General features: G+C 40.6%; 1 protein-coding gene across 13 annotated transcripts in view; it reads right to left on the bottom strand.

The window, feature by feature from the left end:
• Positions 1–14,401, bottom strand: part of UBR2 (ubiquitin protein ligase E3 component n-recognin 2) — a 122,071-nt gene that overhangs the window by 6,147 nt on the left and 101,523 nt on the right. For 5 of the 13 annotated variants that reach the window (XM_082345926.1, XM_082345928.1, XM_082345927.1 and 2 more), the window contains 6 exons: positions 10,899–11,007; positions 8,622–8,678; positions 8,231–8,308; positions 7,315–7,485; positions 4,936–5,037; positions 1,247–3,484 (listed from right to left, as the gene is read on the bottom strand). In XM_082345926.1, coding sequence (XP_082202052.1) covers positions 3,343–3,484; positions 4,936–5,037; positions 7,315–7,485; positions 8,231–8,308; positions 8,622–8,678; positions 10,899–11,007 — 659 coding nt within the window. In that variant the 3' untranslated portion in view covers positions 1,247–3,342. The other 8 variants (XR_014232398.1, XR_014232399.1, XR_014232400.1 and 5 more) reach the window with 6 other exon arrangements.

Below are 14,401 nucleotides of genomic sequence, written 5' to 3'. Positions count from 1 at the left end.
AAGTAAGTAAGTAAGTAAGTAAGCAGCAAAGTCAAAGTGCAAAGTCAAAGAAGATGGTGTAGAGTGGATTAAGATATGAGTCAACTCCTAGCTATTTACCTGATGGGGATGAAAACTTAGGTCCATACAAAAACCTATTAACAGGATTGTTTGTCATGGTTCTATTCATAACCACCCAAAACTGCCCAAATGTCTTTTACCTGGTGACTGGGTATACATCTGCACAATGGAACACGATTCAGCAACCGATTCAGCAACCAAAAGGAACGTGGACGGCTCTCAAATGCATGTCTTCTTAGAGAGAAGCCAGACTCAAAACTCTACATATATGATATATTTATATAACATTCTGGAAGAGGCAAGACAAAGGGACAGAAAAAAATTAGTGGTTGTCAAGGGTCAGGATTCGGGGAGAAGGTGCCCACAAAAGGGCATGAGACAACTTCCTGGGGTGATGGAATTGTTCTATTCTTGAGTGTGGCTTGTTAAAACAACTGTATGCATTTGTCAAAATGCATAAAACCATCCACCAGAAAGGGTGAATTTTACTATTTGGAAAATAAACGTCAATAAACCTGACTCAAAAAACAAAAGTAGGGACAAAGCAAGGAAGGAGCATGTCAGAGGGAATTAATGAGTCCTGGAGCTGATGACATTAGGACCAGGGAAGGCAGTAAGCTAGCTAGGAGCAGCATTAATGACCAGGAGACACAGAAACCTATTTTTTTTAGTTTGATGCTTTCCTTTTAAGAGGATTTTCAAGAGCACAGCAGAACTTTCATAGGCAATGACTCCCTTGCAAATACAGGATGTAGCTTCCTTCATACATGTGTCTTTTCTAAGCAGAAAGTGTCTGGGGAGTGTGTTAGAACAGGGACCTGGAGATCACTACGTAAGGATAAGCAAGAAGAGTTTAAACCTTCTTGGAGGAAATGACTTGGAGCTGGGAGAGACTTCGAGTGCCCTGTTTTCCCAGTGATTTGAGGTCCACAGTGGTTCAGAAAGGTCACAAGCTGTCATAGTCAGTGAATATAAAACTTAATCAGCTGAAATGATGATCAAGCTTTCTTCAGAAGGTCAAGATCGTTTGGCCAACAGCCATAACTGACACTAATAATATAAGCATCTTAAATTTCAAGCTAATACAGGTGTCCCACTTTATCTATAGCAAGGTGACATGCGGAACACCTCCACTGCATTTAACTGTGTGAAACAAAACAGAAAGAAAATGTAGGCAGATGCAAAGTAATGTCAACACCTAAAGCATTTATTTGGATATCTTTAAACTTTTTACATATGATACATTCCAAATTTTACAAGTTGTCCACAGATAATAAAGTTATAGCCAATTTTTTAAACAGATATGATTTTCCCTGATACGGAAAGCATGTTATATAAACATTTCTACAATAAACATAATACATGCGGAACAAATCATAAGACTAAGATGATTCATTAGTTAGGGAAGACAATTAGATTAATGATACACACACCAGAAGATAAAAGGGCGCATGTGTTGCTATCTCATGTAAATTCATCTTCTCTCAGACTCCCTGACATTCTCAGAGAATGGAATCCAGGGACACCCTCTGCTAACAACAGGCTTATATGAAATCAGCTCTGAAAGCTGAAGTATTGTTATGATTTGGTGAACATGTTTATAATTCAACTACACAGGGAGAAACCTGGTCTTATCATTCTAAATTTAAGCTTGGTTAACAACTGGAGAAAAGCCAAAAGAAGCTGAACTTAAAAGCTAAAGGAATGAGGATGTGACAAAGGCCAAAATAAACATTTAAATCACGATGCCATCCACAGCCCATACCACCAGATCTTATGAATGGAAGGAAGGCCAGAAAAGGGGGGTGAGCGCTGTGTTCTAACGCAGATTTTCTTCCTCTTGGGTGAGAAGCGCCTCCTCTCAGATGGGTGACTCAGTCCCAGGCAAGAAGGGTCAAGGTCATCCTTTCAGAGGAAGGGGTTCTTCACACACCACCCTGGAGAAGCAGTGAGTGTGGCGTCTACATCTCCACTTACTTTAGCTGAAAGTCTGGATTTCCAACCTTCCTCCTGGGTGTACCGTGGAGTGTGCAAAGCTGAGCAGGATGGAACTTTTAGATGCAGAGTTCAAAGAAAACTGAGTGAAAGGGTTATTTTCATTGGCTAAAAAAAATCCAAGAGCCTCTAATTATTCATTTATCCCTTAGCCTCACCTCAGAGAGGCTCTGTATTTATTCTTCCACCAAATCTGCCATCACTCTCCATGTACCCAAGCTCTCAGCACATGTGTATCACACAAGAGTGGTACATGGCATGTCATGGTTATAAACTATTTTACTAAGCGGCTATCAATCTAGGAAGGCACCTCTTAGTAAGAACAATAATGTTTAAAAATAATAAAAAGCCTGGGCGCACAGGTGTCCCAGAAATGTACTAAGTGAGTCAGCAGGTAAACAGCAATTCATCTATTCCAGGAAATGCTGGAAGGGGTGGGGGTGAGGGAATTTTAAAACACTGAATTCTCATTTTTTTGCTAGTGTTTGAGTCTAGATGTATACACTCTTTCAACTTAGTCTTAGAAATAAGAGACTGTATCATCTGAAAAATTAGGATACTCTTAAGTTTTCAATAAGCCCTTTAACGTGAGTTTTTTTCCTCAAAGCCAAAAGTCTTGCAAAAAATAAAAGGGGGTGGGGTGGGGGAATCCCACCTTGTATAGCCCTGAAAATCACCCAGCACACAAAGACACCACCTTCTCTCCTTCTTCCCACAGGTTCCTCCAGCATGAGTGTCCCCCAACCCCCTCACAGCCGGTGGAGACAAGGGAATGCCACTTTTGAAATCCACTGTTTTGCTTAGAGGTAGGGTCCCATCAGCTGTGGGGACACTGACCCAGGCCCAACGTTGAGAGTCACTGGGAGGGATCAGGAAGTGTGACCCCAAAAGACCAGAGACTTTGTTTCCTGCTGCTGTTGCATCAGCTTCAGGCCTGGAGTTCCCTGTGTTCAGTAATGTGACACGGCTCAGACTACTGGGAACAGTCAAATGCAGTCAGATGCCCACAAAGGGGTTGAGTCCAGCCCAGGAAGAGAAGCTCCTTCCTGGATTCTAAAATTCAAGAAGTTACGTTTGAAGTACACAGCAAACGATGCAAGAAAATCTGCTGACAGAAGATGATTTTCATCAGTCTCTGGAGCCAGAAAACTATAAAAATAAAACTGGGAAGAAAAGCTTAAATAAAGAATTTATTTCCAAATTCAGTAGAACCTATTTCCTATTCTCTTTCTTGAAAAGCGAACTGGGTTACAAAAATCCAAATTTATATATTTGGTAGTGAAGTAATTATAAATGTTGCCAGTCAATGCCAACCAGTGTCTGATTTGCTTCCTGTGCATGTCCAATTTCCTCTGTGATACTGTGCTGGTGCCAGAGCTTCTGAATCTTCTTAAATCGCTCTCTGCACAAATGTAAAGGATTTCCCCGTCTAGAAAGAAGACACATGTCACTCAGGATGCATTCGGTTTATTCATCTATTATACTCCAACCTTTCCTGATTTAGGAAAAGTTACAAGTTATTGGTTTTAGATCCTCTGCAGAATATCTCTTTGGCAGGCGCCTGTGGCTATTAATGTGTTAGCTCTGACGGTTTGCTAGGAGCAGCTGAAGGGGAGTAAGTGCTGAAAAGAAGAGGAAAATGAACACAAGCTACACCTACTCAGACTGGGGTGAGGAATTGGGGGTGGGGTTGAGCAGGAGGGTTTACGTTGAGAGGCTAAAACTATGCATTTATTATCCATTTTGTTGGTAAAACGTAAAACAGGGAGGGGCAGGGGAGAGGATGGAAAAATTGCAGGGGTGAAAATGTTCTTCTAAGTACTGTCTTTCAGCTACAAAGTCTAAGCAAAGCAGTCAAATGTGAATAACTTTGGGGTCTAATTTAACCAAAGCACAGGCACTGGTGAGCTCACGCCTGGGGCCTTGGCTCCTGGCTCAGAGCGCCGGTCCTCTCACTCTCCGTCCAGAGCTCTTCCTCCTAAGAGCCCACATTTCTCAGAGCAACGGTAAGAACCATCAACAGGTGGCACAAGCCCGTATCCTTGCAGTCAAGTGCCTGAGGAGCCCATCTACTTATCTTGCCTTGGTTTCCAGGCCTTCAACTTCTGCTCCCCAAGGCTGGGAAGTTACATCTAGGTTAAGACTTTTATCCCATTTGGGCAAAAAGAAATGGTCTGAAAGTTCTTTAACAGTGCTTGAAGGAACTGCTGTTAGCATTTTGCTTTTGATGTAACAGAAGCTACCAAAGTAGAAGTGATTAAGCCTCAAATACTGTTGTATTGCTCTATATGTTCTAAATCTTTGTTCTCTCAGATTCTTATGTAGTAAGATAAGCACATCTCTTATCAATCAAGATTTGCTCTTTTATATCACTTGAAGAGGACCGGGTCTCCCATACAAAGCCGCACAAGTTACAAAGAGCTATCCCTGCAGTGCTCTGATGCTGTGGATGCCACAGGACAATTCAAACAGCTCTCTGGAGTAAGAAATGGAAAAAGGTTGCACTCTGTCCCATTTTTTCCACAAAGCCGCACAAGTTACAAAGAGCTATCCCTGCAGTGCTCTGATGCTGTGGATGCCGCAGGACAATTCAAACAGCTCTCTGGAGTAAGAAATGGAAAAAAGTTGCACTCTGTCCCATTTTTTCCCCTTATGTATCTTGATGGCCTTCATGACACTCTGAGGGCTGGGAATGGGAATGTCACACCAGACAGCCAGGGTAGCCTCCTTGGAAGAGTCCACAGACAACAGCCACTTGTGCTAACCCTTCAGGCAGTTAGCAGGCAGGCTTCAGGACCACAAGGTTCATTGTGTTCACCCCATGCTGAAGGCTCCGGTGGCCCAGAGCCAGTCAACCTAGTTCCCCAGGATGGGCCTTACCTGAGTCCCTGGTCAGTCTCCCCATAGTCATCAAGGTAAGGAGGAGAATAAAAACAGCCTTTGGTTTTGCCAGCTAAAAATAGCACTTGACATTCCCGTACTCTGTAGAGAGACCATTTATACATTAGTAAGCAAGGTTTGGATTCAGTTCCAAATGGACTGAAGTCTTATAGAAGTAAACAAAACCATTGGGAATATGGGGTTAACAGACACAAACTATTATACATAAAACAGATAAGCAACAAGGATTTACTGTATAGCACAGGGAATTATACCTAATAACTTGTAATAACCTATAATGGAATATAACCTGCAAAAAACAAAACAAAAAAACACTGAATCACTATGATGTACACCTGAAACTAGGGCAGTATCATAAATCAACTATGTATCAATAAATAAATAAATATAAACAAACAAAACCACTGTTGGAAGAGAAGAAATGGCGTTTATAGCAGAGACACATGAAAAAGTATCAACACCCCTGCCTAAGTTTAAAAATAACTAAAAGGATTGTATTGTAACCAATATAAGGAGGGGGAGGGACATTTAGGATTAGGATTCGGCAGCTCATATAATAGTGGCATTTAAAAAATTAAGTGTGAGAAAGTTAACTACTTCTAAACATAAGGTAGTTATTTATGTATCAACCACTATTATGAGGAAATTATTCATTTACAAAATTGTACACAGGGCTTTCCTGGTGGCATAGTGGTTCAGAATCTGCCTGCCAATGCAGGGGACACGGGTTCGATCCCTGGTCTAGGAAGGTCCCACGTGCTGTGGAGCAACTAAGACCGTGCACCACAACTACTGAGCCTGTGCTCTAGAGCCCGCGAGCCACAACTACTGAGCCCGTGCTCCACAACAAGAGAAGCCACCGCAATGAGAAGCCCGTGCACTGCAATGAAGAGTAGCCCCCACTCGCTGCAACTAGAGAAAGCCCAGGCAGCAACAAAGACCCAACGCAGCCAAAAATCAAAAAAAAAAAAAAAAAAAAAAAAAAGAAAAGGTACACAAACATTACAAACTAGGTTGACCTGAAACACAAAGCAACACTCTACACAACTAAAAGAATTCTGAAATATGCCAAACAAGGTAAAATGCTACTTTTACATTTCTCCTAAGGGTTTTTAAAAAAATGTGTCTCCTGATCCCTTTGAGAGGTTTGCTTAACTTTTTCTGCTGTTAACAATTCAGCCCATCTCAACATTTACTGAGAACCTATCATATACAAGAAATTGTCAGGCACTGGGGGGTACTAAGATGACTAAGGTGTGGATATAATCTATGCCCCAGAGGAGCTCAAACTCATGTCGCTTCTCTCCTTCAGACCCTGCGATGGCTTCCATCTCACTCAGAGACCTCGCTAGGACACACCAGGCCCACGACTCTCCCCCTTGTGCTCTCTACTGCAGTAGCAGCAGCCTCCTTGCCGTTTCTTTTCTTTTTTTATTTTTCTTTATTTATTTTTTGGCCATGCCGTGTGGCTTGTGGGATCTTAGTTCCCCGACCAAGAAATTTAACCTGCACCCTCAGCAGTGAAAGCATGGAGTCCTAACCACTGGACTGCCAGGGAATTCCTTTTTTTTTTTTAAATAAATATTATTGAGGGATAATTTTTTTTAAAAGACCTATCCATTTTTACAGGACAGTTCGATGAATTTTGTCCTTGCTCTTTCTTGAACACAGCAGGCACACTCCCCAGCAATTCTGCACTTGCTGCTCCCTGCCTAGAATGTTCTCCCCACTTCTTTAGGTCTTTATTCAAGTCACCTTCCCAGGGAACCTTCCCTGGTTCCCTATCTAAAATTCAACTCTCCAGCTGCCATTTCATATTCCCCTCCCTAGTTTATTTTTTCTCTTCTGCATGGATCGCTTTCTAAATTCTTATTTTATTTTCTATCTCCCTCATTAGAAACTGAGCTCCATGAAGGCAGAGATTTTCGTATGCTTTGTTGACTACTGCATTCTCAATATCCATTACACAGTCACTGATAAGTATTTGCTGTACGTTGTCAAATATACACAACTACATACATCAGCCTGTGATATGTATGAATCCAACCATGAGGATACAACAAAAGGAGTAATTCTGACTGTGCTTGGGTAGAAAACCAAAGACAGCTAGAAGTTTCACATTAGAATGAGGCACAAAGAAAGAACAGAATTGTCATGGGGATGGAAATGATAATGAAAGAACAGCACAGAGTTAGCATGAGCCAAATATAAGATGTGTGGAGACAAGGCTCCCCATTTTCCTCAAATGAATAAAAGAGTGGCCTCAAATCTCTGCAATGTAGTAGTTTCTTGTTCCACTCCTCAACAGATGTCTACTGTGACAGATCCAAAGCTAGAAAGCTCCTTCCAGGGCCTTACCTCAGGAAGATGCCCACCCCAGAACCACAGGAGTAGGTGTGGGCGGTGCAAGCTCCCACGTCCTCCCCTTCCAACTCCGTCTGACAGCAGTAGCTCTGGGAGCACAGCAGAGTTCCACATACAAGGCACAGAGTTGGGGCTCTGCTCTTGTCACCACCTGATTTGGGGCACCTCCATGAAATAAAAAAGCACAAGTCAAGGCTCTAAAAGACTGGCTAAAGAGCTGAGGGTGGTAAAATTGCCCTGGAAAAAAATTCTGCAATACCAAGTAGAGCTGAAGACGCATACAGACTATGGACCAGGCAAATTTATTTCTAGAATAGGTAACATCTCACATACACACCAACACCAGGTACTGGAAACACTCAATCAACAAGTGGGGAAAAGAGAAATAAAACTATCAATAGGAGGAAAAAAATATGTAAATTAAAAAATTAAAAAAAAATTACTGCTACTGTCATATATTGAAGTACTACACAATAGTGAAAACTGATGAATTAAAAATTATATGTGTCAAATGTATAAATAAATCTTACAAACAATGCTGAGTGAAAAAAGCTATAGGATAATGTACAATGCTATTCTAAAGCTTAAAATAATAATAATATATGCAAAATAATAATAACTGCTTAGGAATATAACCGTTTGTAGTTAATGTGTTATTTTAAGTGCAAATTGTTTAGATAACCTCTAATGAATCAAACTTGTCCCTCATCACCCCCTTTCTCATATCTTATTCTGAAACATGGAATCATGCTTTTTACAAGTTTGGTAGTACAAGTTAGGTGGTACTACTGAGGTTATGATTTACCTACCCAAACAAAAGAGAACAATGACAAAATCCTTCAAATTCTGTGTAGAGAAGAGAGTGTTTCCAGTGGTAGGAAGTGCTCAATAAGCTAATATAAAAACTTACGAGAAATTAGATGCTTGATTAATGAGGCTGCTGTAATCCTCTGGAAGGTCTATTAATTTGTTAGATTCTCTTGGATAGCTAAAACAAAACAAAAACCACACAAAAAACCCAGTTAATATGAGGACATATTGTAACAATGACAGGGAAACTCTTAACTTAGTCAAAATAAATAAAGGAAGACAATCTGAGTGACTGGGCACTACCACAGCAGCAAAAAGCCACAGTAAGAACTTTAAAATGCACGCTTAAATAACACAGGGCCTTAGGGTTCACATTTTTACTTGAAGAACTCAGGATGAATTATCAGGACAACAGACTGTACTGTACACTTATATCCTGCTTCCTTCCTACTTCTTGCCTCCAACCAAGTCTTTGACAATCTTCAGCTTACCTTATAGCGTCTCTTTCACCTTCCAGGTACCTCTTAACTTCAATGTTATGACACCAACTTTAATGTAAATGGAGAAAAAAAAAATTTTTACTTTTGAAGGGCTAGAACTAAAAAATTTTCTTCTCTAAATCCAGTAAGAGAGAAACAGTCTTCTTGGCTTATTATATTTATCTCTTCATAAGAAGCTTAGAGGAATACCACATATTTTGCCTACCATATCTTAAAATCAGAAGAATATGACCTTTGATTTTCTAAAAGCAACAATGTTTAACATATTAAAATTTGCTATTACCCCCACTAATGGGACACTCTGAAAAACCAGTCTGGGGTATTCCCTGGTGGTCCAATGGTTAGGACTCTGTGCTCTCATTGCCAAGGGCACAGGTTCAATCCCTGGTCAGGGAACTAAGATCCCGCAAGCCACGCAGTATGGCCAAAAAAACCAAACCAAAACCAAAACCAAAACAGTCTGAATCAATGAGAAGCTCTTATAATCTAGAGCTAGAACACTCATATAAAATAAAAATTTTAAAATTGTGGTAAAATACACAGAACATAAAATTTACTATTTTAACCATTTTTAAGTGTACAGTTCTGTGGCATTAAGTATATTGAAGTTGTTGGGCAATCATCACCACCTCTGTCTCCAGAACTTTTTCAGCTTTCTCAAATGAAATTCTGTGCTTGTTAAACACTAACCCATTCCTCCCCCCACCCCCAGCCCCTGGCAACCACCATTCTATTTTCTGTCTCTATGAATTTCACTATTCTAGGTACCTCATATAAATAGAAACGTAATGTTTGTTCTTTTGTGACTGGCTTATTTCACTTAGCCTGCCTTCAAGTTTCATCCACATTGTAGCATGTGTCAGAATTTCCTACCCTTTTAAGGCTGAATAATACTCCACTGAATGTATATAACATATTTGGTTTATACATTCATTGGTTTATGGACATTTGGGTTGTTTCCACCTCTTGGCTATTGTGAATAATGCTGCTATGAACATGCGTGTACAAAATTCTCTGAGTTCCTGCTTTCAATTCTTTTGCAATATACACCTAGAAGTGAAACTACTGGATCATAGGGTAATTCTGTTTAACTTTTTGAGGAATCACCATACTGTTTTCCAGAGCAGCTGTACCATTTTCTATTCCTACCGGCAGTGTACATGGATTCCAGTTTCTTGACATCCTCACCAACATGTGTTATTAATATCTGCCTCTTTCATTACAGCAGTTCTAATGGGTATGAAGTGGTATCTCACTGTGATTTTTATTTGCATTTCCCTGATGACTAGTGATGTTCAGTATTTTTTCATGTGCTTATTGACCATTTGTATATCTTCTTTGGAGAAGTCCTTTGCTCATTTTATAATGGGTTGTTTGCTTTTTTGTTGCTGAGATGTAGGAAATCTAGATATATATATTCTGGCTATTACTCCCTTATCAGATAAATGATGTGCAAATATTTTCTCCCATTCTGTGGGTAAATCAGCCAAATTTTATTCTTAACTTAGTCACTAACTTGACATGATTAACGGGTCAATTTCTCTAGACTTCAGTTTTCTCAAATATAAAGTGAGGACAGGGGGTCCCTGGTGGCGCAGTGGTTAAGAATCTGCCTGCCAATGCAGGTGACACAGGTTCGAGCCCTGGTCTGGGAAGATCCCACATGCCACGGAGCAACTAAGCCCGTGTACCACAACTACTGAGCCTGCACTCTAGAGCCCGTGAGCCACAACTACTGAAGCCCTTGTGCCACAACTACTGAAGCCTGCGCGCCTAGAGCCTGTGCTCTGAAACAAGAGAAGCCACCACAATTAGAAGCCCATGCACCGCAATGAAGAGTAGCCCCCGCTCACCGCAACTAGAGAGAGCTCGCACACAGCAATGAAGACCCAAAGCAGCAATCAATCAATCAATAAAATAAAATAAAAAAATAAAAATAAAGTGAGGATATTAGACTAGATAACCCTTAAGGCTTCTTTCAGTTTCAAAAATCTACGGAACACAGTACTTAACAAGTAAGTTAATATGAGGAAATAAACATTTCCACCACTACTCTCCTTCCAGGCAAATCTGCTTATGCTATTCAGTAGGCCTGGCAAAAATCTTACCATAAAGGTAAATCCTTAACTAAGAAGGCCTAATAAATCACATGGATTGAATTCTGCCAGGCTAACTGAGAATTCTGTAAAATATGTGATAAACTGAAGTTTCTTTCCATATATATATATATATATTCCAATATAGGGAAGAAAAGTGTATAATCGTTACCTTTCAATCAGTAACTTCATTATCTCCTTATTTTCTTGAAAAAGGCAAATGAAGTTGTTTGGCAGGGAAAGATAGTTACATAAATGTTCAAAATGGCTTGTTCCAGAAGCTGCAAATAGAGAAGAAAACAGTTTTGCATATAACAACTAAGAGTAGATCCTATAGGGCAGTAAGCAACAGCAGAGCTTAAAATAAAAAAGGCACGAGATGAAAGAGTTCAATTTTGCTAGGTACATAACCTGTAAGAAGTAAATAAGATAGCACATGGAAGGGATCCACAGAAAATGACATAACTGAAAGTGGAGTCAGGCGACTCTTTTACCAAACTGGTCACAATTTCTTGATGTTTCAGTTTTACCATCTGCAAAATGGGGTACCTGTGTGATATACTTCATGGGGTTATTTGTGAACATTAAATGACAAAAATAACATATGGGTAGCTCTGGAAAAGTATAAGGCAGTATAGAGACATAAGATGATTTCATCACTGAGAGATGGAGTTAAACACTAACTTAATCATCACTGAAAATGATTAGGAAGGGTAAATTGTTCTCTCAATGGTGCCTGGACAACTAGCTAAATTGAGATGCTATTCAACAAACTTTTAGAGAGCAGCATAACATGCAGGCACCCCATGACATGTGCCAGGCACTATGAGGTACAGTAAACTTTAAGTCTACCTTTACACTACTTTTATGAAATGAATTGAAACAAAACACAAAAAACAACTGTGAAACAGCAAATTAATTCCTACATTAAAATCAGATTTATGGGGCTTCCCTGGTGGCGCAGTGGTTGAGAATCTGCCTGCCAATGCAGGGGACACGGGTTCGAGCCCTGGTCTGGGAAGATCCCACATGCCACGGAGCAACTAGGCCCGTGAGCCACAGCTACTGAGCCTGCGCGTCTGGAGACTGTGCTCCGCGACAAGAGGGGCCGCGACAGTGAAAGGCCAGCGCACCGCGATGAAGAGTGGCCCCCGCTTGCCACACTAGAGAAAGCCCTCGCGTAGAAACGAAGACCCAGCACAGCCAAAAAAATAAATAAATAAATAAATAAGTAAGTCAGGAGCTCTTAAAAAAAAAAAAGTAAAATAAAAATACAGATATATATAAAAAAAATCAGGGGACTTCCCTGGTGGCGCAGTGGTTGAGAATCCACCTGCCAATGCAGGCGACACAGGTTCGAACCCTGGTTTGGGAGGACCCCACATGCCGTGCAGCAACTAGGCCCATGTGCCACAACTACTGAGCCTGTGCTCTAGAGCCCGTGAGCCATAACTACTGAGCCTGTGTGCCACAACTACTGAGGCCCGCACACCTAGAGGCCGTGCACCGCAACGAAGAGTAGCCCCTGCTCCCCGCAACTAGGGGAGACCCACGCGCAGCAATGAAGACCCAACGCAGCCAAAATAAATAAATTAATTAAAAAAAAATCAGATTTATGTGTAATTATGGCTATTTTGAACTTCAAGGCCACATGTTTCACATTAAAAAATACTTGAGAGGGGGCAGACAGCAGAAGCAAGAAGAACTACAATCCTACAGCCTGCAGAACGAAAACCACAATCACAAAGTTAGACAAAATGAAAAGGCAGAGGATTATGTCGCAGATGAAGGAACAAGATAAAAACCCCAGAAGAACAACTAAATGAAGTGGAGACTGGCAACCTTCCAGAAAAAGAATTCAGAATAATGATAGTGAAGATGACCCAAGATCTCGGAAAAAGAATGGAGGCAAAGATTGAGAAGATGTAAGAAATGTTTAACAAAGACCTAGAAGAACTAAAGAACAAACAAACAGAGATGAACAATACAATAATTAAAATGAAAAATACACTAGAAGGAATCAATAGCAGAATAACTGAGGCAGAAGACCGGATAAGTGACCTGGAAGACAGAACGGTGGAAATCACTGCCGCAGAACAGAATAAAGAAAAAAAAAGAAAAGAAATGAAGACAGCCTAAGAGACCTCTGGGACAACATTAAATGCACCAACATTTGCATTATAGGGGTCCCAGAAGGAGAAGAGAAAGGACCCAAGAAAATATTTGAAGAGATAATAGCTGAAAACTTCCCTAACATAGGAAAGGAAACAGTCAACAAAGTCCAGGAAGTGCAGAGAGTCCCAGGCAGGATAAACCCAAGGAGGAGCACGCTGAGACACACAGGAATCAAATCGACAAAACTTAAAGACAAAGAAAAAAATCAACAAGGGAAATACGACAAATAACATACAAGGGAACTCCCATAAGGTTATCAGCTGATTTCTCAGCAGAAACTCTGCAAGTCAGAGGGAGTGGCACAATATATTTAAAGTGATGTAAGGGAAGAAACTACAACCAAGAATACTTTACCCAGCAAGGATCTCATTCAGATTTCACAAAGAAATCAAAAGCTTTACAGACAAGCAAAAGCTAAGAGAATTCAGCACTACCAGACCAGCTTTGCAACAAATGCTAAAGGAACTCCTCTAAGCGGGAAAGGGACTAGCAACTTAAAAAATAAAAAACCTTGTAGATACATAGACTGCTGTATCAAAACTGCATGGGAGGGCTTCCCTGGTGGTGCAGTGGTTAAGAATGTGCTTGCCAATGCAGAGGACATGGGTTCGAACCCTGATCCGGGAAGATCCCACATGCTGTGGAGCAACTAAGCCTGTACACCACAACTACTGAGCCTGTGTTCTAGAGCCCGCGAGCCACAACTACTGAGCCCATGTGCCACAACTACCAAAGCCTGCATGCCTAGAGCCCGTGCTCTGCAACAAGAGAAGCCACCACAATGAGAAGCCTGCACACTGCAATGAAGAGTGGCCCCCGCTTGCTGCAACTAGAGAAAGCCTGCACGCAGCAACGAAGACCCAATGCAGCTGAAAATAAATAAGTAAAACAACAACAACAACAACACAAAAAGTGCATGGGAACAGCAAAACCAAAACCTATGATAGATACACATACAAAAAAGAAAAAGCAACCCAAACACAACACTAAAGATGATCATCAAAACATAAGAGAAGAGAACAAAAGAAGGGAAGAAAAAAGACCTACAAAAACAAACCCAAAACAATTAAGAAAATGGCAATAGGAATACACATATTGATAATTACCTTACATGTAAATGGATTAAATGCACCAATCAAAAGACACAGACTGGCTGAGTGGATACAAAAACAAGACCCATATACATGCTGTCTACAGGAGACCCACCTCAGACCTAGGGACCTATACAGACTGAAAGTGAGATGGAAGAAGGTATTCCACGCAAATGGAAATCAGAAGAAAGCTGGAGTAGCAATACTCATATCAGACAAAATAAACTTTAAAATAAAGACTGTTATAAGAGACAAAGAAGGACACTTCACAATGATCAAGGGATCAATCCAAGACGAAGATGTAACAACTGTAAATATATATGCACCCAACAGAGGAGCACCTCAATATATAAGGCAAATACTAACAGCCATAAAGGTAGAGATCGACAGTAACACAATAATACTGGGA

The sequence above is a fragment of the Balaenoptera borealis genome (genome assembly GCF_965194805.1).
Source record: "Balaenoptera borealis genome assembly, chromosome: 12".
Taxonomy (NCBI): Eukaryota; Metazoa; Chordata; class Mammalia; order Artiodactyla; family Balaenopteridae; genus Balaenoptera; species Balaenoptera borealis.
The sequence above is the reverse complement of the archived record's forward strand: the minus strand, read 5'-3'. Positions and strand labels throughout refer to the sequence as shown.